At 47.9% G+C, this 22,674-nt stretch overlaps 1 protein-coding gene across 2 annotated transcripts in view; it reads right to left on the bottom strand.

The window, feature by feature from the left end:
* The window catches only part of Ssu72 (Ssu72 CTD phosphatase), a 64,716-nt gene that overhangs the window by 18,003 nt on the left and 24,039 nt on the right, over positions 1-22,674 (bottom strand). For both annotated transcript variants that reach the window (XM_050184150.3, XM_055073164.2), the window contains one exon: positions 11,137-11,255. In XM_050184150.3, the coding sequence (XP_050040107.1) occupies positions 11,137-11,255 (119 nt within the window). The remainder of the gene's footprint in view (positions 1-11,136; positions 11,256-22,674) is intronic.

Genomic DNA, 22,674 nt, shown 5'->3' with positions numbered 1-22,674 from the left:
CCTGACTGCGCTCGAAATGAAGGTGAAGACTGCCTCCAAATGGAGAGCGATGAAGCAAGGCTAGTGCTTTCTGCACTCCAAGCACACAACATAGCTGCTGACCTCGGTGAATTTGCGGCTGCCGATGATAACCTCTGCGTGTGCAGGGAAGACACCCTGGACGACTTGGTGGCTGAGGTGCTGCCAGCACAGTACAGCAGCGAAAGTGAAGAGGAATCAGAAGAGCAGTCCTCTGTGACAGCAGCACAGGCCTTCCACTACCTTGCCAAGGTCCGCAAATTTCTGACTGTAGAAGAAAATTCTCAAGAACAACTGGCTGCTCTTAATGGAATAGAGAACTTTGTTCTTAATGCACATGTGAAGAAAAAACAATCAACAATTCATGATTTCTTCAAACGGTCTAGTCAGCCATAGATTTCCATTAAACTTGTTCTGGATCCTTCACCTCTGCTCTGTTTTTACTGTGTAATTAAAGAGTGAAATGTTTAAAATATGATTTAAGTGGATAATTAATTGTAATGTACGCTGTAATCTTGCTCAGAGTCATATATGCAAGAACTTCCGATAATTCAAACTTCCTGATAATTCAAAGAAAATCCTCGGGTCCCTTTAAGTTTGAATTAACGAGTCTACTGTATATCCTGCTGATCACTGATTGTGACAATGTTTGACAGTGACCTACTTTGCTGTGTTCGATGTTCCGCCCCCCACCTTATGTAATGCCCCTTCCAGGGGTCATTAAGGACCAATAAATGATGATGATGATGAGATGGAGGAGACATAATGCTTGCGAAACTAGCGGCTCTCTATATGAAGTGTTTATCGACTTCAAGGGTCCCAGAAAACTGGAAGGATGCAAACATTATACTAATCCACAAAAAAGGAGATGTTAAAGAATTGAAAAACTATAGGCCCATAAGCTTACTCCCAGTATTATATAAAATATTTACCAAAATAATCTCCAATATAATAAGGGCAACACTGGACTTTAGTCAACCAAGGGAACAGGCTGGCTTCAGGAAGGGACACTCTACAATGGATCACATCCATGTCATTAATCAGGTTATCGAGAAATCCGCAGAGTATAATAAGCCTCTCTATATGGGTTTCACAGATTACAAAAAGGCATTTGATTCAGTAGAGATACCAACTGTCATAGCGGCATTACATAATCAAGGAGTACAGAACGCTTATGTAAATACCTTGGAAAATATCTACAGACGTTCTACAGCTACAGCTAAAAGCAGGAAGATACCTATAAAGAAAGGGGTCGGTCAGGGAGACACAATCTCTCCAATGCTATTCATTGTGTGCTTAGAAAAAGTATTCAAGCTATTAAACTGGGAAGGCTTAGGAGTAATGATCAACGACAAATATCTCAGCAACCTTCGGTTTGCCGATGACATTGTTCTATTCGGCAAGAATGCAGACGAGTCACAACAAATGACTGAGGACCTTAACAGAGAGAGTGTAAGAGTGGGGTTGAAGATTAATATGCAGAGGAGAAAGATAATTCTTGTTCTCTTGCCAGGCAAGAGAACAAGAATTCAGGATCGCCAGTTAACCTCTAGAGTCGGTCAAGGAGTATGTTTACCTAGGTCAATTAATCACAGGAAACCCTGATCATGCGAAGGAAATTCATAGAAGAATAAAAATGGGTTGGATCGCATACGGCAGACGTTGTCAGCTCCTGACTGGAAGCTTGCCATTATCATTGAAAAGGAAGGTGTACAATCAGTGCATTTTACCGGAGCTGACATATGGGGCACAGACTTAGAGACTGACAAAGAAGCTTGAGAACAAGTTAAGGACTGAGCAAAGAGCGATAGAATGAAGAATGCTAGGCATAACAGAAAGAGTGTGGTTTGGATCAGAGAGCAAGCGGGTATAGCCGACATTCTAATTGACATTAAGAGAAAGAAATGGAGCTGGGCAGGTCATGCAATGCACAGGTTAGACAACCGTTGTACCATTAGGGTTAGAGAGTGGATACCAAAAGAAGAAAAATGCAGTCGAGGGTGGCAGAAGACTAGGTGGAGCAATGAAATTAGGAAATTTGCGGGCGCTTGTTGGAATTGGTTGGTATAAGACAGGGCTAATTGGAGATCGAAGGGAGAGAGAGGAAGTCTATTTTATGCCCTGCAGTGGACATAAAATAGACTGATGATGATTATGACTGAGGCGTTGACACGAAAACTGAATAACGATCGTTATTCTGAAACGTTCGGCATTCTGAAGTTCGTAGTACTTAAATATTTTTACATCGAAACCTTAATAAGTCGGGTGGGGATTTCTGAAAATTTAATTAATCTGAAAAGCTTGTTAATGTGGTATTCATAGTAACAAGATTTCACTGTACTTGTTTGCTCCTAATGCTCCATTTGTGCTTTTAATAAGCAACACTTCTTAACATACTGTGTAATGACAATGTTGCTAAATTTAAGAATACTGGGATGTGAACATCATGTTATATTGTTATAACGGCTGTTCATTATTTGAAAACTATTTGAAAGTATTTGATTCGATTCACTTTTGGCACTATTCAACTTGTATTCAATTCAGTCTCACGAATAACTATTCATGCACCCCTAGTTTTTAGCAAAAATTATTTCGGCACTAGAAATAGAAAAAGGCAAAATATTTCAAAATAATAACCAAAATTTTATACTACCTCTGTACTAGTAGCACCTCAAGAAAATGAACTTGTAGCCCAAAATATTGTGAACATTTCCAATTTGCAAAACTGAAAAATCACATGTGCTACCATCAGCAACAAATATTCCTGGATGGCCGTGGTTACAAATCCATGCCAGCTCTATTGCCATCGCCCGCAGAGAGAGACCCCATCTAGTGCAGAGACGCCCTTCTTCACATCGCCGACAAAGACACGGTTTTTTCGCTCTTCCATGTGAGTGACACACTGTTTGGCCGTTCCGTCGTGCCACGAACTACATACAAATTTGCACAGCACCCAGCTAATGACAGCACAGGCAGCACTGAAAATTGCGGCGTCACCGGTGTTCTCTGGAACTGCAATATCGTGATCACACCTATTGTATTGTTCACAACTGCGACAATCTTAAGGATTGAGAAGGAGAATCACTGGCAAATAACACATAGAAAGCGATAAAATCCGTGGATGCTTTGGTTGGTAACATTTGGCTATGATATGCCAGAGGTGCATCATGTGCATATCTACGATATGCGAACACTGCAAGTGCTTGGCATGCACTTTACTGACAGCCTCCGGCGTTATCAGTGAGCTTAGGTGTAGCAGGCACAACAGCTCAAGGTGCGTTATCTCACTCAGAACCAACATGCGCCCGATGGTTCCTCTGTGACTGTTGGTGCACGTCGTGAGTGCTGTTGCTTTGCAACATTGCGTTTCATCCTGCTGCAGAAAGAAAATGCATGGCACTGTGGCGAGTAATCTCACTCTTGGTGACGGACACATGGGCCAGGCACACACTAGCATATAGTTAACAGAGTCGAGGTCTGTACACGCTGTGTACACACCAGGTGAAGATGGCTATGCATGAACCCGCGTTTTCACTCCAACCCTTTGGAATCCATTTTACCAGCATAAATGCTTTTGTGGATTCCTGCTTTTCAAATGTAGGAGGTTCCTCCCATTTAATGCAATTTTTAACGCCAATTTGCGTGTTTCAATGCTACAATGTTTCAATATAACTGATAATTTTAGGTGGTCCCATGAGATTCATTACAAAGAGATTTCACTCTACTATGATGTGAACTTCATTTTATGTTAATAATTTAAATTAACTTTCTTTCTTCCAAAGCTATTTGAAAAATAGAGTATCCTATCCGATTCATCTTTGTCACTATACCTACTCAATTCGACCTTGCAAATGATTATTTGCGCACCACTAATACTGAGAAGCAACCATGTGAAGCCAATGAAGATAAAGAAAGCACAGGAGCAGCAATTATTATAACTATATTTTTTCAGCTTTTTTTTCAGAATTATTTAAAGATGGTGAATTTTTGATAAACATACTATTCGTAATAGACAAAAACGCTAAGTGAAAGTAGGTGAACAGACAACTTTTGCTACCAATGGGAGACAAATGCACAGCCTCCCCAGGATGCAAACGGTGCTTGAGCGAAGGCAACAGCAGTCCCTCCATCCACTTCTTTAGTGTCCTGTTTGCAGCTGGCCACAAACGTCTTTACAGAACAGAACTCACAAATAAGACAATTTTTTTTAAAACTCTGAATTGCCCGAAATTGAGGTGACTAAAGATGTGATTGTATGGGGAAGTATTCACTATACCTTTCAATTCAAGGATGAATTCATTCGTTTCACTGCTCTAAAAAGTTTAGCTGTTAGGGGTATTGAAGTTGAAGTTGATTTATTTCCTTGTTGCAGAAAAAAGAGAGAAGAGCTAAACGCCATGTGGCCTGATAGAGGCTGTTGCTCCTAAGTGCATTCGGCACACAAGATAATTATAGATCTTGCATGTACTATTTACAAACCAGCCCTGGAAGGGCTAGCTAGTTTAAATGTACCTATCCAGAGCCATTCGTGACCACAATGGCAGAAGAGGAATATCCTGTAAACCTCAGGCGCCACACAGTGTGTGATCTTAGAAACAGGCCACTGGCCAACAAGCTCAGGGATGGCCTGTTAAAGGGGTGCTGTACCACCCCTCGGGTTTGGTGAAAAACCAGCGCACAGATAGCATGCACTGCTGTGAACATTTCAGCGAAATCTAACGGTCATGCGCGGCGTGCGGAGCTCAAAGTCACCCTTTTCTTAAACGCTCTCTTTTCAACAAAAGCCTGTTCCTCACTCTTCCCTGGACACTTTATTGGGTAATATAGATTTCCATACGTGGATGCTATTGGCCAATAGCTGACTTCAATCAAGAAGGGTGTTGGGATCAGTGCAGTTCTTCCTACTGTTACTGTTTGTGTGTGTGTGTGCGTGTGCGTGTGTGTGTGTGTGTGTGTGTGTGTGTGTGTGTGTGTGTGTGTGTGTGTGTGGACGAAATTTAATAAACAGGCTGACATAAGCAAAAATCTGCTATCGAATTTCAATAACAATTGCGATCTTCTGGACAAAGCCAACTATATCTGCTAACGCTCGACCGTGGCTGCCCGCGTAGGAATCAAACTTTGGCCACCCTGCTTATAGCTGTTATAGCCGTTGGGTCTCGCAAATTTCGACTAGTTTTGAAAACTCAACTAGCCTCAGACCATGCAAAACTCAGGGTTGAACCACATCCATGCTTGCCAGCATGTGCACACTCCTGTCCGCTCCTAGCAAACCAACTCTGGGAAGTCCGGCTGGCCACCAAGACTCAAGGGTCTGGCCTGAGGAAGGGCAGCTCTGGTGGGGCTAGTCTCGTGGCCCCCGCCCCCCTTTACCCCACTCAGCAAGGTCATTTCATAAGGCTTTCTCTCTCTGCTGGTTAGAAACCCTGGCAGACTTCGCTTTGTACTGAGCTAGTGATGCACAACGCGCAACTTGGGTGTGGCTACTATCCGTTGGTCAAGCTGGTGCAGCACAAAGCCAGTCTGCACCCCGTAGCATGGCTGGACTCGAGCATATGAGCACGAGCGCGCACTCAAGCCCTGTGGTGCACAAAGCAAATGCTGCGCATATGTAGTGCATGTTGTAAACATACACTACAGTTGCAAACATCCAAAATCACATTTGAACCGCATGTCATGGTTCAGTATATTCAGTAGGGGGAGTGTTGTAGTCTCGCCTCGCTGCGCCATAGCCTCTGCAGTGCAAGTCAAGGAAGAAGGAGCAGAAGCACCGTGTAGGGGACATTTGATTTTTAATAACTGCACTTCTACTGAACGCATACAAGTACTACTTTTTGCAGCAAAGTATTTCTGAAAGTCTCAAGTCCAAATGCATTTCTCGACTTTCATAAAAAGTGGTTCAGGGTCCTTTTAATTCCCTGCATGTTCATTGCTGTATAAAAGCAACCAGAATCCAAGCAAATTTAGTAACTTTGTGCTGTAGGCAGGTTCTACTGTGACAGCAGCTAAGTGTTTGAAACTAAATTTGCTTTGTCTTTGACACAGCAGCTTATGCATGGATGAAGGCTTACTGTGCATGCTAGGTAGAAAACACTCAAGCAAGCCAAACAAAATGGCACTCTCCACAATAAGAAAATACTGCTGTCACACTGGATGAGCTCAGAGCTAAAAGAAACACTGAAGTCCACTTTCCTTTGTATTAGACATGAGGGCCTTTAGGTATAGTGAGAAAGAAAAGGGGAAAAATATAAAAAAGGAATACGTAAATACGTACAACACTGCGCTGATTTTTTTTTTTTTTTTTTGACACATAGAAGAAGCCCATGTACAAGAAATGAACTGCAGAAGGGCAGCGGATTGGGCGAGTTGGTGTTCCATGGTAACAATAAAATTCAAACAGCGCTAGAAGACAGGACCAGAAAGAGGAGGAGACAAACACGGCGCTGTACAACACGTACAACCCTGCCTGCATGAAGAAACAGAATCATTACTTTTTTTTTATACCCGATATATATTGTAGAACGTAACAGAGGTCAGAGGTCCACGTTGCAAACGTGTAGGCCTATCGTATGAGAGAGTACAGCGAAACATGTTGTCATGTCCAAAATGAGAGATAAAGCCAACATTTGCAAAAGCTAACACAATCAAACACCATTTTTCTTTTTACTCTGTTAATGCTTCTAGCTAAAATTCAATCTCCAAGTGAGGCTTTTTTTGTTCTATATACAGTAAAAGCTCGTCGATTCGGACTTCTAGGGACCGTAAAATATGTCCAAATTAACCGAATGTCCAAATTATCGAGCGGACAACAAAAACAATAAATGCACGACTTTCATCAACAAACCTTTACTGCACAAAGTAATCAAGGATGCTCGTCTGCTTTCGAGCAGAAACCCGCGCGGATACTATTTTACGAAGTCCTTCCAGGTGCTTAGCAGCTCGCGTGCTATCTGTAGTGTCCCAACAAAATTCTTCCAACAAAGCGAGGGCCTTTGCGGCTTCCTTCAGGGTGCGAGGGGCCGAGGCTGCTCCTCTCGCGGCTCCTCTTCCTCCTCAGAATCTTCGCCGTGCAGCACATCCCTGACAATTTCTTCTTCGGTAAGTGAGCCGGCTGTAAAATGCCATCATCAATGCCAACGTAATCAGCGAGTGTCACCGCATCTGGCAGAACTCCTCCAAAATCCTCGCAGTCATCTCCATTGTCATCTAGCGACACTTCGGCCACTGCATCATCGCCAGGCTCACGCACAACGAAGCCACTGTGTCTAAAACAGTTGGCGACGACGTGCGCGGGCGTGTTGTGCCAAACGTAGGCCAGAATGTTGACCGCGCTCAAAAGATTCACGTCGTACTGCTTGCCGACTTCATGGCACAGGAGCATCCGTTCCAGCACGCGCCTGCGGTATTTGGTCTTGACATACTGAATTATGCCTTGGTCCATCGGTTGGAGGGCCGATGTTGTGTTCGGCGGCAAGAAAACAACTTCTATGTTGTCCAGTCCGGTGACACTGTTATGCTTTTGTGCCTTTCCAATGACGACAAGCGGCAAGCGCTCTGTTCCTGTCATGCTGGCGGCTAAAAAAATGCTGACGCGTTCCTTGGATCTTTCGCCACCGATGCACGGATCTCCTTTCATGGTCACAGTCTTGCCTGGCAAAGCCTTAAAGAAAAGTGCTGTTTCATCAGCATTAAATATGTCATTTGGATCGTAGGCGGCGATGTGTTCGAGCAGCTCAGCGTTCTTCCAGTTGTTGGCAACGTCTTCGTTGACAGCGCCTCTTTCACCGCACGCTGTCTTAAAAACAAGGCCATGTCGCTCTCTGAAGTGCGCACACCACCCTTCCGATGCCTTGAATGCATCAATATGCATCATCAGTGCAAACCTCTAGGCTTGCGCCATGAGGGGTCCACTCAATGGCAGATTTGCATTACGCGAGTCGACCACCCACCGAAGCAAAGCCTCTTCCAACTCTGGATGAGCTGCTGTTCGCAGACGCTTTCGTGACGCTCGAAACTTCTCGCTTTCAAACGCCTGAAAAATTTGTTCTTCATTTTTCACATACGTGCTCAAGGTACTTCTTTTCACGTCGTACTTCTTCATGGCTTCTTGTTGAGAGAGTCCGTCCATCAGGGCCCGCAAAACTTCCACCTTGGTAGCCAAGTCCTTCGCCTCGTATTTCGGCCGCTTCCGGCGTTGCCATCGGCGGAGAATGCAGTGACGCGGGCGCACAACAGAAAAGCACCAATAAAGTTCAATAACTGAGCTGCACTAAATCCATCGGTCCTCGGCAAAACAGCGTGCAAGGATGTAGCGCACCAACAGCAACAAAGCGACAAAATGGCCCCGTCGATAACGCCGACACATGCAAAAACAAGGAAAAGCACCCATCCAGCCACAAGTCGAGCCAATTGGATTGGATTGGCCAAGTTTCAGCCACTTGATGTCAATGACGATGCTGCGTTTGGGCAACGGGGCGTTGGTTTGGGTATCACTTTTGTGCTGCGTTTGCCGTATTTTCGTTTTTGAGCCTCGGTGGCTGCCCAAAATCGTCCGAATTATCCGAGGTGGGCTGGAATCCGTTTGAATTAATGAGAGTTTCGTCCCATAGACTCCTATATATAATTGTAGGGACCAGGCGCAAAGGTCAAATTATCGAATTTTCCGAATTAACGAAAGTCGAATTAACGAGCTTTCACTGTATATTGTATTCATTATTCTTGTCATTCGTGCTGTTATTTAATGCATGTTATTTGACAATGGTCTTAAATATGTGTAATCATGCCTCTGATGAAGTAATCTGCTCTGTGTATACATAAGTGCGGATAAGATTTTGTTTAGTCTTCTCGTTTTTGCTATTGTGTTATTTTTTACGTGAAGCTGTCATATGTGCTATGAATTGCTTTGGATTGCCTGTTGCTGCTGCTCTGTATAGGGGTTGCGGCCCAGTCAAGCTGTTTATGACAGCTTCTTCTGCAGCTCCCCTGTGTGTATTTATAGGGGTAGAAATAAATAATTATTATTATGTTGCAGACAAACACACTTCCAAGGTCACCTCTTATGTGTCTCAAAGGGAGTAAGTACACAGCATGCAAGCATTACTGCCTGTTCATTCAAATCTAAGCTGCATCATTGGACACCTGCAATGTGGCACAGTGGCAAACTGTCGTTAATGTAACTGTGGTTGCCTGGCCTCCTAACACACTGCCTGCCAGCAGTGCTTCCCCAGAGTGTACTGCGAGTGCAACTTTGGCAATTTTCGACGAATGTCGATGAAATTCATTGGGTACGTTCCTCTGAACACTTCCGTCATGTCCTCAAAGAAGCAGGTTTGAGAGTGGCACAGATTTTTTAGAAATGAATTTAATTAATTGCCTCGAACACCCCACCTTACTTCTTCCTCAGTTACAGGCCACATTGTGTATGACGTCGGAAGTGTTCCATGCAGAGCATGCCAGGATCATGCAGATGGCAGCGACGACAGTGTCGAGGCGTCGACTATCGTGAGCTAGTGCATGGTGTGAGAAGTTGCTGTCACAAAAAACTGCGTTCCCTGTAAACAGGCAAGCGATGGGAGGCAAGTGGCGTTGCGTTGTTGGCTGCAAGAACTTGAGCCCTCGCCATCCGCAAACGCAATTTGAGCTGGTGCCGATCATGTTCAGCTGAGGTTAAACCTATATGTCACAGTCGTGTAGTTAATGTGTCTACTGGTAGCAGACCTGAGCGACTAACCTGAAGCCAATTTAGCCATCAGGATGACGTAAACTCCTTCCGTAGCTCAGTTTTCACCATATGCATTTGAAATAAGCCATTCCTCATTTCATACAGTGCACACACAAACAAGGGAGAAGCGACGACATTGGTGTGTTTTCGACAGAAAGCTGCCAGCCGCACTCACCGGCACTGCCCTAAATTAAGTGCGACAATGAACATAAGTGTATTTTCATGTATTGTCATGCAGACTCGTTATTTAGACACCAGTGTAAATTCATGTATTGTCATGCAGACTCATTATTTAGCTTCCAAGGTGCTCTGCTTGCCTTGTACCTTGTACCCCAAACGGGCAGCAAGCTTGGGCCCCTCGATGCAACAGTGTACATAACCGCCTCGTTCAGCTGCCGACAGTTTCAATATTGGCATTGGTGTTCCCGAGAAAAAATTATGCCTTCTCTAAATGAACAATATTACGTGCAAAGTCCTCATCTGTGTCTACCTTACGAAACATATTATGCGCCTGCAGAGAATATGAAGAATGATAAGTAGGCAGCATAACAATGCTCCCGTACTACGGTCTCCCACTCGTTACTTTTGAAGAGGTGTGGTCGCTCATATCAGCGTGATTCAGAGTGATGCAACGGTGCTTACATGCACAAAATCTGCTTGTTTTGATATATTCTGACATTAATTGATGTCAACGATGGGCAGCTAGCATTATGTATCTCAAGCGAATGACAAGTGTTCGTTGCACCTGCCGATGTAAACAAATGCACGGGTTAGTGCTTTGGACTGTCAGTGGCGTTCTTGCTGGATACAAATGTACAAAGTCGCACTGCACGTCTTACAGTGAGCATGCGAAGCACTTCCCTGAGAAGGGGCAAAACACCTAAAATAGCAAGCAGCAGGTATAAAATCAATGGTTAGGGCTGCCCTTGGTCTTATGTTGCAGCACGATATGTAGCGCATGGGTGTTGGCTCTCGTGGTGGCAGGTCAAACGTGAACAGCGATTCGTGGCTATTGAATTCGTCAGAATTATAACTGTCAACATTTGACAGATCCGAAGAGCTGGTTCACCCGACATTGTCAACCGAAGGTCCAGTGCAGTCACGAAACAGCTGAGCGTCTGCTCTTCGCTAGTTTCGTTCACTCAGAGGGCGAAACCGGAATGCCTTGCATGCCTTCCCTGGTGGGGGCACTCGTGACGTCACACGAAGAGGTTCGCTCAGCTGTTTAGTCAGGTTTCGTTCTTGCACATTTTCGCTTATTTAAAATTATTTTGGAATTTACAGAACAATTTTACTATCAGACACATGACAGGGAGGTTTCGGGAACCAAAATATTCCATTACCTTGACATGGTAAAAAAATTATCGGAGTTGCCCTTTAAATGTGGGGTAACTTACCATCTGAGCCATCTCGCAGATGAGGAATGCACCAATCGTGGCTTCCTCGTGGTTATCCTGGATGTCGAGGTTGATTATGTGCACTGGAGAGTTGTCGCAAGGTAGCCGGCTGGACAGCTCTGCATTTTGTGAAACAGGTTAAGAAATTACTGTCAGTTTAACCACATCTGATGAGCACAACATGAAAAAGAAATAAGAACACACTCGTACTACTTCAACAAAAATTGACATAGAATACAATCAACCACACTGAAGGACAGAGAAATCAGCACACATACTCTGTGCAGAATATGCGCAATGTGCAAACCTTGCTTCTCTCTCCAACTTCTTGAAACACTTCATGAGATCTCACAACAACTCAAACTAGACCTGTGAGCCCTCTTATGGATAAAGAAAAGGTAATTTTTCATAGTGTGCAAATCACATTTAGCAGTGTCTAATGAACAAATGCTTCATTGACTGGAAGGTAGTCATGAACCATCATGAACACATGCGTCAGTGTGTTTTGCTGTTATTTGTGCAGCTGACGTCCTTGCACTATTTTAACCGAATGAAAAAAAAACCTCCCTTGGTTATTTGCCCACATACTCTATTAATCTTCTGTATTTTTCTATGTGTTTGAAAAATAAAGCATTTTTATTGATTGACTACTTCATTATTAAATGAACTGAAAAATAGGTGAAGTTAACAGAAGTTTCTCCAACAGTGTAAAACTGCAACTGGCTGATAGCATGAGCAAAAATAATTGGTGCATCCATCCTTTAATGATTGGTGACATTAAAGCTATTAGTAATCTATCATATGGCTGGTGGGTAACTGCTAATGATACTGTTACAGAAATAATGTGCATTTAGAAATTATTACTACAGTCGAACCCGGCTATATCGAACTCGCAAAAAAACGCCTATCAGTCCAATATAGAGCATAATTCGGTATAAGCCTGCTAAAGAATTGGATGTCCTAAAAGCACATACCATTTATAAAATCACTTTATTGATGAAACAGCTTAGTTTCGCATGAAATAGTCCTGTATTTTCTTCTGCTTGGGCAGTTTTGCTGCCTGCAACACATGCACTTCTCCACATTGTCTAAGGAGTCGGAGCAACCGAGGCTGCAACCTTCCACATTGGTGCAGAGAACCGGACTAGTGCCCCAGTCACCTCGGAGGATGTGGGCTAAGGATCGTCGTTGCTTTCCTCATTGTGTCCACTTGTACTCGGTATGACGTCGGCAATGTAGTCTTCATTTTCAGGCTCTCCTGTGGTTGCGACACCATCATCTGCACTCACAAACTCGTCGACCGTCAATTCAGCAAGGCTCTCAGTACATCGGAACGGCAAGCACTGGTACAGGTCCTTGCCAGACATGAGGCTGCATTCGACTTCACGCATAGAGATGCACCCCTTCATTTACCGTCGTCCCGCTCGTCACAGAATAGATACAGGCTCAGCACACCCCATCTGCCGGAAGCCCTACCAAGTGTCATCGTCCGAGCGCAAAGTTATTGCAGGGCAAGTCAAGGAGATGATGAACAAAGATGTCGTTCAAGAGTCGTCTAGTCCATGGGCAGCCCCAGTAATCCTGGTATGAAAAAAAAAAAAAAAGATGGCTCCTGGAGATTCTGTGTGGACTACAGACATCTAAACGCAGTGACGAAGAAGGATGTATATCCACTACCGCGAATCGGTGACATCATTGATTGCTTACACGCTGCTTCTTACTTCTCAACACTTGATTTGCGATCGGGTTATTGGCAAATACCTATGGACCCTGCCGACAAGGAAAAGACCTCTTTCGTGACTCCAGATGGCCTATTCGAATTTAATGTTATGCCTTTTGGCCTTTGCAATGCTCCTGCCACCTTTGAAAGATTCATGGACACAGTACTACGTGGTCTAAAGTGGGAGATATGCATGTGTTACCTCGATAATGTTTTAATCTTTGGCCGCACGTATGAAGAACATAACGAACGCCTCAGCCTCGTTCTCGACAGCATTGAGAAAGCTGGTCTGGTTCTAAACTCAAAAAAGTGTCGGTTCGGCGAACGTCAAACACTGGTCCTGGGACACTTAGTCGACAAGGATGGCATCAGACCCGATCCTCGTAAGATTGAAGCAGTGAGCTCCTTCAAGCCACCGCAGTCAGCACGAGAACTCCGCTCATTCATTGGCCTATGTTCGTATTTTCGTCGTTTTGTTCCCCGGTTTGCTGACATCGTTTACCCGTTGACAAGTATTTTGCGACAAAATGCATCCTTCAATTGGACACCAGAGTGTGACGCATCATTCTCTCAACTGAAGTTTATACTAACGTCAGCACCCCTCTTGCATCACTTTGATCCATCTTGCCCGACTGAAGTCCACACTGATGCTAGTGGAATCGGGATAGGAGCGGTGCTTGTACAACGTCACAGTGGCGCAGAACAAGTTGTCGCATATACCAGCCGTTGCCTGAGCAAATCTGAACGCAATTACACGGTTACGGAACAGGAATGCCTGACAGCCGTTTTCGCCATACAAAAGTTTCGGTGTTATCTTTACGGTAGACCATTCAAGATTATCACTGACCACCATTCTTTATGCTGGCTGGTCGGTTTGCGTGATCCCTCTGGTCACCTCGCACGGTGGGTGCTGCGCCTCCAGGAATACGACTTGGTGGTATCGTACAAGAGTGGCCGTCGTCACGCTGATGCAGACTGCCTCTCTCGGATTCCTCTTGCGACTACCGACTGTGATGCTGAGAATTTTGACGACTGTCTCGCTACTGTTACTTCTACATTCCCTGACGCGGCAGACTTTCAGCGAGAACAACGGAATGATGTTACCCTTGATCCGCTTTTTGTCGCCGCCCGTACTCTAAAGGCAGCGGTCGCTTTATTGTCCGTGATAAATTGCTCTACAAAACTAATTACTTCGGGCATGGAGCGCGTTTTCTGCTTGTTGTCCCCGAGAGTCTCCGCTCCGCGGTTCTACGTGCCATGCATGACGATGTGACATCCGGCCATTTCGGCTTCGTACGAACGACGCACCGCACCCAGGAGCGCTTTTACTGGCCCAAGATGTACGAAACAACCAAGCGTTATGTCGCTAGTTGCAAAACGTACCAACGTCACAAGCGACCGACCACCGCAGCCCCGGGTCCCCTTCGGCCATTGACACCGCCCAGTACGCCATTCGAGCAAGTAGGCATTGACCTTTTGGGTCCATTCCCGTTATCTAACAACAAGAACCATTGGATAATTGTCTGCGTAGACCATCTTACACGGTATGCAGAAACTGCAGCTATACCGTCTTCTGCTGCTTGCGTGGCGGTCTTCCTGCTGCGTTCCGTGGTCCTTCGTCATGGCCCACCACGTATCATCATCAGCGACCGTGGTCGACAGTTCACTGCTGATGCCATTGAAGAGTTACTTCATTTGTGCACTTCACAATTCCATCATTCCACGCCGTATCATCCACAGACCAATGGCCTCGTTGAAAGGACGAACAGAACGCTGACCAACATGCTTGCCATGTACGTCTCCTCCAATCATAAGAACTGGGACGACGTGCTTCCATTCATCACTTACGCATACAATACGGCGAAACACGAAACCACGAACTATAGCCCATTTCATCTCCTGTATGCAAGGTTACCGCGAAGTGCTCTGGACACTTTCTTACCCTTCGTTCTGCACAGTGACGATTCTGTATCGAAGACCTTGTGTCTCGCCGAAGAAGCCGGTCGAATAGCTCGTCTTCGTACTCTGGCCTCGCAAAGTCGTTCGAAAGAGCGATACGACGACCGTCACGTACAGGTATCGTTGGAAAAACGTGACTTGGTTCTTCTTTGGACACCGCAACGCAAGCGTGGATTGTGCCAAAAGTTCTTGTCCCAATACTCAGGCCCATTTGTAGTCGTGGACCGCCTGAGCGAACTCACTTACGTCATAGCTCGCCTCCTGTGCAATGGTCGGCGATCCAGCAGCACTCATCCAACTCATATTGCTCGCCTGAAGCCTTTCTACCCTGCTTGTCCATCCTGACTCACCCCACGGGCTTCATGTGCTTGCAGGGAAATGTAACGGATATGAAAGGCGCGGACAAGAAGAGAGAAGAGAAGACGAAGAAAACGAAGGGTTTGAGAGGCCGGGCTGCGCTACGATCACGCTACGATCATCATCCATCGCCTGTAAATAAAACCATTTCTTCGCAACTCTTCGTAACAGTTCTCGTGACAATATGTTAATAGAGTGAACAAGTAGCCGTGACTCGCAAGATTATTTTACTCCACAGAGGATGCTGCAGTAAGGTTCGTGCAACTGTAAGCAATACGAGAAAGAGTGAAAGATTATTTGTAATATATAGATTTGTATGACAGATGAGAATGTGCACCCAATTTGCCACTACGCATTTTTTCTATATTATGTTCAGCACAGAGTGTGAGTCACTATGGCTTCTTAACTACAAATCTCTGCATTCCATTTCACAGTTCTTATGGGGCTATCTGCATTCATTTGACTACTTAAGTGACTGGATAATAGAACATGTCCGCACTACAGATTTACACAGAACATATTATTACGACATCATCGAGCGATGCTCAAGGGATGAGCCGCCGCGAGAACGACGACGAAGTGGGTCTGTGCCCTTGGCGCAAGCGAGTGTCGGCCTGGCGGTCTGGCTCCAGTGTAAATAGCCTGTATATAGCCTCTTTCATCTGTGTCTTTCCACATGTAACATTCTGGTGGAGGTGCGAGGTAACCCCGTCCTCACCACGGAACTACAGAGTGGTCGATACATTGAGCTTGTCACCATGCCTCCCGGTGACGAGACCGCTTCTGCAACGGCTTCGGCTTGTCCGACTGCCCCAATCATCACGGCTGCCCAACATCGCGACCCTGGTGTGTTCTCTGGCCTGGAGGGAGAGGACGTTGACGAATGGATCAAGCTCTATGGACACGGCAGTGCTAATAACAGGTGGGACCCAACGATCATGCTCTCCAATGTCATCTTTTATCTCGGCGGCACCCCACGCGTGTGGCACCAAACGCATGATGACGTGATAAACAGTTGGGACAGTTTCAAAAAAAAGCTCAGGGCACTGTTCGGTGACCCCATTGGGCGCAAGGCTGAAATGAGAAAGGCTCTTGCGTCTCGTGTTCAGACATCTAAGAGCCGTACGCTTCATACATCCTCAACGTCTTGGCTCTCTGCCGCAAAGCTGACGATACTATGTCTGAAGCAGATGAAGTGTCGCATGTGCTAAAAGGCATCGCCGACGATGCTTTCAATTTGCTTGTTTTCGGCTACGTTTCGAGTATCGACGCCATAATCAAAGAATGCCGTCGCCTTGAACAAGCTTAGAGCCGCTGTATCACACATCACATCACGCGACTACCCAAGACTGCTGCTACGTCGACATGTGAGGGTCAACCGCGTCAGACCACTCCTTGTGACGATGTAACCCGTATTGTTTGCCGCGAGCTCGAGGCCACATGTTTGCCGGCTTTCTCCGCAATGCCCCCCGATCCACCAGCAACCACGATTGCGATGATTCAGGCCGTCATCAGACAGGAATTCGAGAACATGGGTCTCAACTCCGTGTGTTCATCGTCTCCACCCATGGTTCCCCAGTTCTCTAGCAGCCCTCCTCGTCCCCGCCAGTCCTTTTCTGCCACATCTCGCCGCAACCCATCCGAATGGTGTACCCCTGATGACAGGCCAATCTGCTTCTACTGCGGTCGCATCAGCCACATCGCTCGTCACTGCTGCAACCGATGGCAACCACCTCCTCGGACATACACCGCCGCTCATTCCCGCCCCTTTGGACCCTCTGTTCCTATGCCACCCGCCATGAACCTGTTGGCACTGATGCTCCTGCCCCGAACCTTCGCTACAGCCTCTCCTCCTCACCTCGACGCCATCAGTCTCGTTCGCCCCAACCCCGTCGCTTCTCTCCGTCGCCTATCGCCTCCCAGATCCAGCCGGAAAACTAGGCACTGCAGCTTCTGGAGATGAAGCTGCGTTGTCCACCTTGCCCTCAAATCCTCTGCTCACGTTACCTACGAACCAAAACCTTCTTGACGTTGACGTTGATGGCTATCCTGTCACGGCACTCATCGATACAGGTGCATATCTTTCTATTATGAGTGCTTCCTTCCGATGACGACTGAACAAGCTCCTCACTCCAGCGTCGGCACGCGTCATCCGCGTTGCGGATGGCGGTACTGTGCCTATCATCGGCGTGTGTACGGCACGTGTTAGCATCGCCGGCTGCCACACTCCTGTCCTCTTCACCATGATTGCTCATTGCCCCCACGACCTCATTCTTGGCCTCGATTTTCTCTCCTCGCATTCTGCTCTTATTGACTGCCCTGCCAGTACCCTTCGCCTTAAGTTGCCGATTATCGCAGAACCTTCTGACACACCCCATGCCGCCTATGCCCCACCAGCTTTATTCGCCTGCCGCCAAAATCAACAGCCTATATTGAACTCGTCTTCCCCCCAGTCCCTGATGGCAAGTACCTCGTCACTCCTCAGCCCGACATTCCACTACAGTATGACGTTACCGTGCCTCACAGTATACTTACTATTACTGCGAACCGCACTTTCACGTCTACCTTTAACTTTGGATTGGCAAAGCAAATTCTACTGCAAGGTATTTGCCTTGCCAACGTTGATGGTCTCGGCGACCTTCACATGGCAACTTTATCGACCGATGCTTCTTGCGAGCTTAGCAGGCCCATTGTGCCAGCCTCGGCCGCCGATCCCAAGATACAGAAAATGGTTGCGACGGACCTGTCTTCTGTGCAGGCTGAAGACCTTTACCAAGTGTTATCGTCCTACAGAGATATTTTTTACTTCGACGATCACCCTTTAGGCCAGACGCTCGCGGTCAAGCTCCGGATTCGTACTGGCGATGCTACTACTATTCACCGACGACCGTATCAAGTTTCTGCGTCGGAACGCCGAGTAATTCAAAGTGAAGTCAAGAAAATGCTAGACAAAAACATCATTGAGCCTTCTTCAAGCCCTGGACGTCACCTGTAGCGTTGGTTAAGAAGGATGGCACGTGGCGCTTCTGTGTAGATTACCGTCACCTGAACAACATTACTAAGAAGGACGTCTACCCGCTCCCAAGTATAGATGATGCCCTTGACTGCCTCCACGGTTCCAGCTATTTCTCTTTTATTGATCTTTGTTCTGGATACTGGCAGATTGCTGTTGACGATATTGACACGTGTACTTATATTTATCGGGCGACCACGTTTCGCCGCCTAACAAATCTTATCGCACAGCGCGGGACGCGCCTGCATGTATCCGAAGTCTCTGGAAAGTTATCGATGCTTCTATCCGCTGTACGTTGTCGCCGAACCTTGTGTTATCTGATTTCATCGCGTGACGGGAATGGTGTAGAACTTTGTGGAAGGCGCGCGGGTCCCAACGATTAGTCTGGAACATTCGATGACTGCTGTATAAAAACTGACGCGCTGGACCCGCTGATCAGATTCACGACGATCGCCGACTGTGTTCGCCGCTCTCGTTGTGCTTTAAGTGTAGCCTGTTTTGTGGGCACAGGTTCGCCCAATAAAAGCTAGTTTTGCCTTTCACAGTATTGCTACTGTGTTCTTTGCCGTCACGACCACGTGACATCTGGTGGAGGTGCTTTTCGTCCATGTACCGGACGCCCCCGACAAGCCGTGATCCAAGCCCGGACCGTAAAGAGAGCACCAACGTACTCACGGACCATCGAGTAAGCCGTCGTCTACAACAGCTGCCTCCGGAACACGGACTTCTACCTGAGAAGACCAAGAAAATCGTGGCCAAGACAACCCCAATGGCTGCCCCAGCGACCCCCGTTGTCCTGCAACAACCTCGGGACCCACCGACCTTCCACGGAGCAGCAACTGAAGACCCGGAATCCTGGCTGGAGACGTACGAGCGAATCGCGACTTTCAACAACTGGGGCTCGGACGACAAGTTGCGGCATGTATACTTCGCCCTAGAAGACGCCGCCAGAACGTGGTTCGAGAACAGGGAGTCGACATTGACAACATGGGACCTGTTCCGTACCGGCTTCCTGCGCACCTTTACAAGCGTCGTGCGCAAGGAAAGGGCCGAAGCTACGCTGGACGCCCGAGTGCAGCTCCCTAACGAGAACGTCGCCATATTCACGGAAGAAATGAACCGCCTGTTCCGCCACGCCGACCCGGATATGCCGGAAGAGAAGAAATGCCTTCTCATGCGTGGCGTGAAGGAAGAACTTTTCGGCGCAATGATACGAAGTCCACCGAAGACCGTAGAAGAGTTTCTTCACGAGGCCACCAGCATCGAGAAGACACTCGAAATGCGGAACCGGCAATTCAACCGCCGCGCGAACTCTACCAACTACACAGGAATTCAGTCACTGGCCACCGACGACCTGCGCGAGACTATCCGAGCGGTCGTGCGGGAGGAACTACAAAAGCTGTTCCCGTCACCGCAGCCTCAAGTGGCTTCGATTGCCGACGCCGTACGTGAGGAGCTCCAACAACAACTCGGAGTAGCCCCTGAATCGCCGCAGCCTCAGCCGCAAGCGATGACATACGCCGCTGTAGCCCGCCGTCACGTTCCCCCTCCGCGCCCACGGCAGGGCCGTGACGACACAGTTCCGTCGTCCACCACCAACCCCGCCGCCAGCACGCCAACCCGTCACCCCACGCGGCATTCCAAGAAAGACTGACGTTTGGCGCGCCCCTGACCATCGCCCGCTTTGCTATCACTGCGGAGAAGCCGGGCACATCTACCGCCGATGCCCATACCGGGAGATGGGACTCCGAGGGTTCGCCGTGAACGCGCCGCGACCACAGATTGGCGAACGACCTCGCGATATCGCCGACTACCTCGCCGCCACTCAGTGGAGCCCTCGACGACCGTCGCGTTCGCCGTCACCAGGCCGTTACCTGTCGCCGCAGCGCCGACCATACACTGGCCCAGCCCGGGGCCGGTCTGCGAGCCCATATCCGGAAAACTAAAAGCAGCAACCGATGGAGGTGCGGTTGCTGTTCGTCGAACTGACGAAGATCCTCCGACGCCGACGGAGACGCCGAAGAGACCATCTCCACGACATAATAATGACACGCCGCCGTCCCAACGAAGTCAGAAAGCCAAGACTACACCGACAAAAGACTACGTGACGACGCGACGTTCCAGCTTCAGTTTAACGCGACGCAGCCGTGATCCGACGCCAAGACCTAACTGCAACGCCAGACAAAGAACCACCGACCTCGACGTGCTTCTCGACGGCCACGCAGTTACCGCCTTAGTGGACACAGGGGCCGATTACTCCGTAATGAGTGGACACATCGCCGCCCAGTTGAAGAAGGTTAAGACCGCATGGGAAGGCCCTCAAATTCGGACCGCTGGAGGACACCTCATCACGCCGACTGGAATATGCACGGCAAGAATAACCATTCATAACCGGACTTACCCTGCCACCTTCGTTATCCTCCAACAGTGTTCACGAGACGTCATTCTCGGTATGGACTTCCTGAACCAACACGGCGCAATCATCGACCTGCAGTCGAAGTCTATAACGCTGTCGGAAGATAAAGTGACACCGCCGGAGAGCCCTCGTAGTCGCCACGCCTTGAGTGTGCTCGAAGATCAAGTGAGCATCCCGCCTCGCTCCAGCATTGTTATTTCGGTCGGCACAGAAACACCCGCTGACGTAGAAGGCGTCATCGAAGGCGACCAACGTCTATTGCTAGACCGTGAAATTTGCGTCGCAAGAGGGATCGCTCGACTGCATGGAGGGAAAACTGAAGTGTTGCTGACAAACTTCAGCCAGGAGTTCAAGCACATCAACAAGGGCACGACGATCGGGTACATTGAGGAAATTCTGGAAACCAGTAATGCGTTTGTCCTCTCGGATTCCGCCGCATCTGCCCCGACGACCATGGTTCCCGAACCAAACTACGACATTAATCCAAGTCTCCCCATGGGCAAGCAGCAACAGCTCAGAAGTCTGCTCCGACGATACAAAGCCTGTTTTTCGACATCATCGAGGATTCGACAAACACCAGTCGCCAAGCACCGCATAATCACCGAGGAGTGCACTCGACCACTCCGCCAGAGCCCTTACCGAGTTTCGCCGCGAGAACGTGAAGCTATAAGAGAACAAGTCGACGAAATGCTGCGCGACGACATCATCCAGCCGTCGAAAAGCCCGTGGGCGTCCCCTGTTGTCCTAGTGAAGAAAAAGGACGGAACCCTACGTTTCTGCGTCGATTATCGTCGTCTGAACAAGATCACGAAGAAGGACGTATACCCCCTCCCACGGATAGACGACGCATTGGATCGGCTCTGCAACGCTAAATACTTCTCGTCGATGGACCTCAAGTCTGGCTATTGGCAAATAGAAGTCGACGAAAGAGATCGCGAAAAGACCGCCTTCATCACCCCGGATGGCCTCTACGAGTTCAAGGTTATGCCATTTGGACTGTGCTCGGCACCCGCAACGTTCCAACGGGTGATGGACACGGTTTTAGCAGGATTGAAGTGGCAGACCTGTCTCGTTTACTTGGATGACGTCGTTGTCTTCGCCGGCAATTTCGACGATCACCTTAGGCGGCTTGCAACAGTACTAGAGGCCATCATGTCATCAGGACTTACTCTGAAGCCGGAAAAGTGCCACTTCGCTTACCAGGAGCTTCTATTTTTAGGCCACGTCATCAGCAAATCTGGAGTCCGCCCCGACCCGCAGAAGACAGCTGCCATCGCAAAGTTCCCGCAGCCCATCGACAAGAAGGCAGTGCGTAGATTCCTTGGCATGTGTGCCTACTACAGGCGCTTTGTCAAGGACTTTTCACGCATCGCGGAGCCGCTAACCCATCTAACCAAATGTGATGTCGAGTTCAAGTGGGAAACGCCGCAGGCCGACGCATTTCAAGAACTCAAACGACGCATGCAGTCGCCGCCCGTACTTGCGCACTTCGACGAGCACGCCGATACCGAAATTCACACTGACGCCAGTAGCCTAGGCCTCGGTGCCGTCCTAGTCCAGAGAAAAGATGGACATGAACACGTGATAGCTTACGCTAGCCGGTCGTTGTCAAAAGCGGAAGGCAATTATTCTACAACCGAAAAGGAATGCTTCGCCATCGTTTGGGCTACAGCGAAATTTCGCCCTTACCTATATGGCAGGCCATTCAAAGTGGTCAGCGACCATCCCGCGTTGTGTTGGCTAGCTAACTTAAAGGACCCTTCAGGACGGCTGGCACGGTGGAGCCTCAGACTACAAGAATATGACATCACTGTAACATACAAGTCCGGACGAAAACACTCAGATGCCGATTGCCTATCACGCGCCCCCATTGACCCGCCGCCGCAAGATGACGAGGATGACGACGCCTTCCTTGGCATAATAAGCGCGGAAGATTTCACCGAACAACAACGAGGGGACCCGGAGCTAAAAGCCCTAGTCGAGTATTTGGAAGGGCACACCGACGTTGTCCCTAGGGCATTTAAGCGTGGATTATCTTCGTTCACGCTTCAAAACAACCTACTCGTGAAGAAG

Source organism: Dermacentor andersoni, chromosome 3, assembly GCF_023375885.2.
Source record: "Dermacentor andersoni chromosome 3, qqDerAnde1_hic_scaffold, whole genome shotgun sequence".
In the NCBI taxonomy this organism is placed as follows: domain Eukaryota; kingdom Metazoa; phylum Arthropoda; class Arachnida; order Ixodida; family Ixodidae; genus Dermacentor; species Dermacentor andersoni.
Note: the sequence above shows the minus strand (reverse complement) of the source record. Positions and strands in the feature narration are given on the sequence as shown.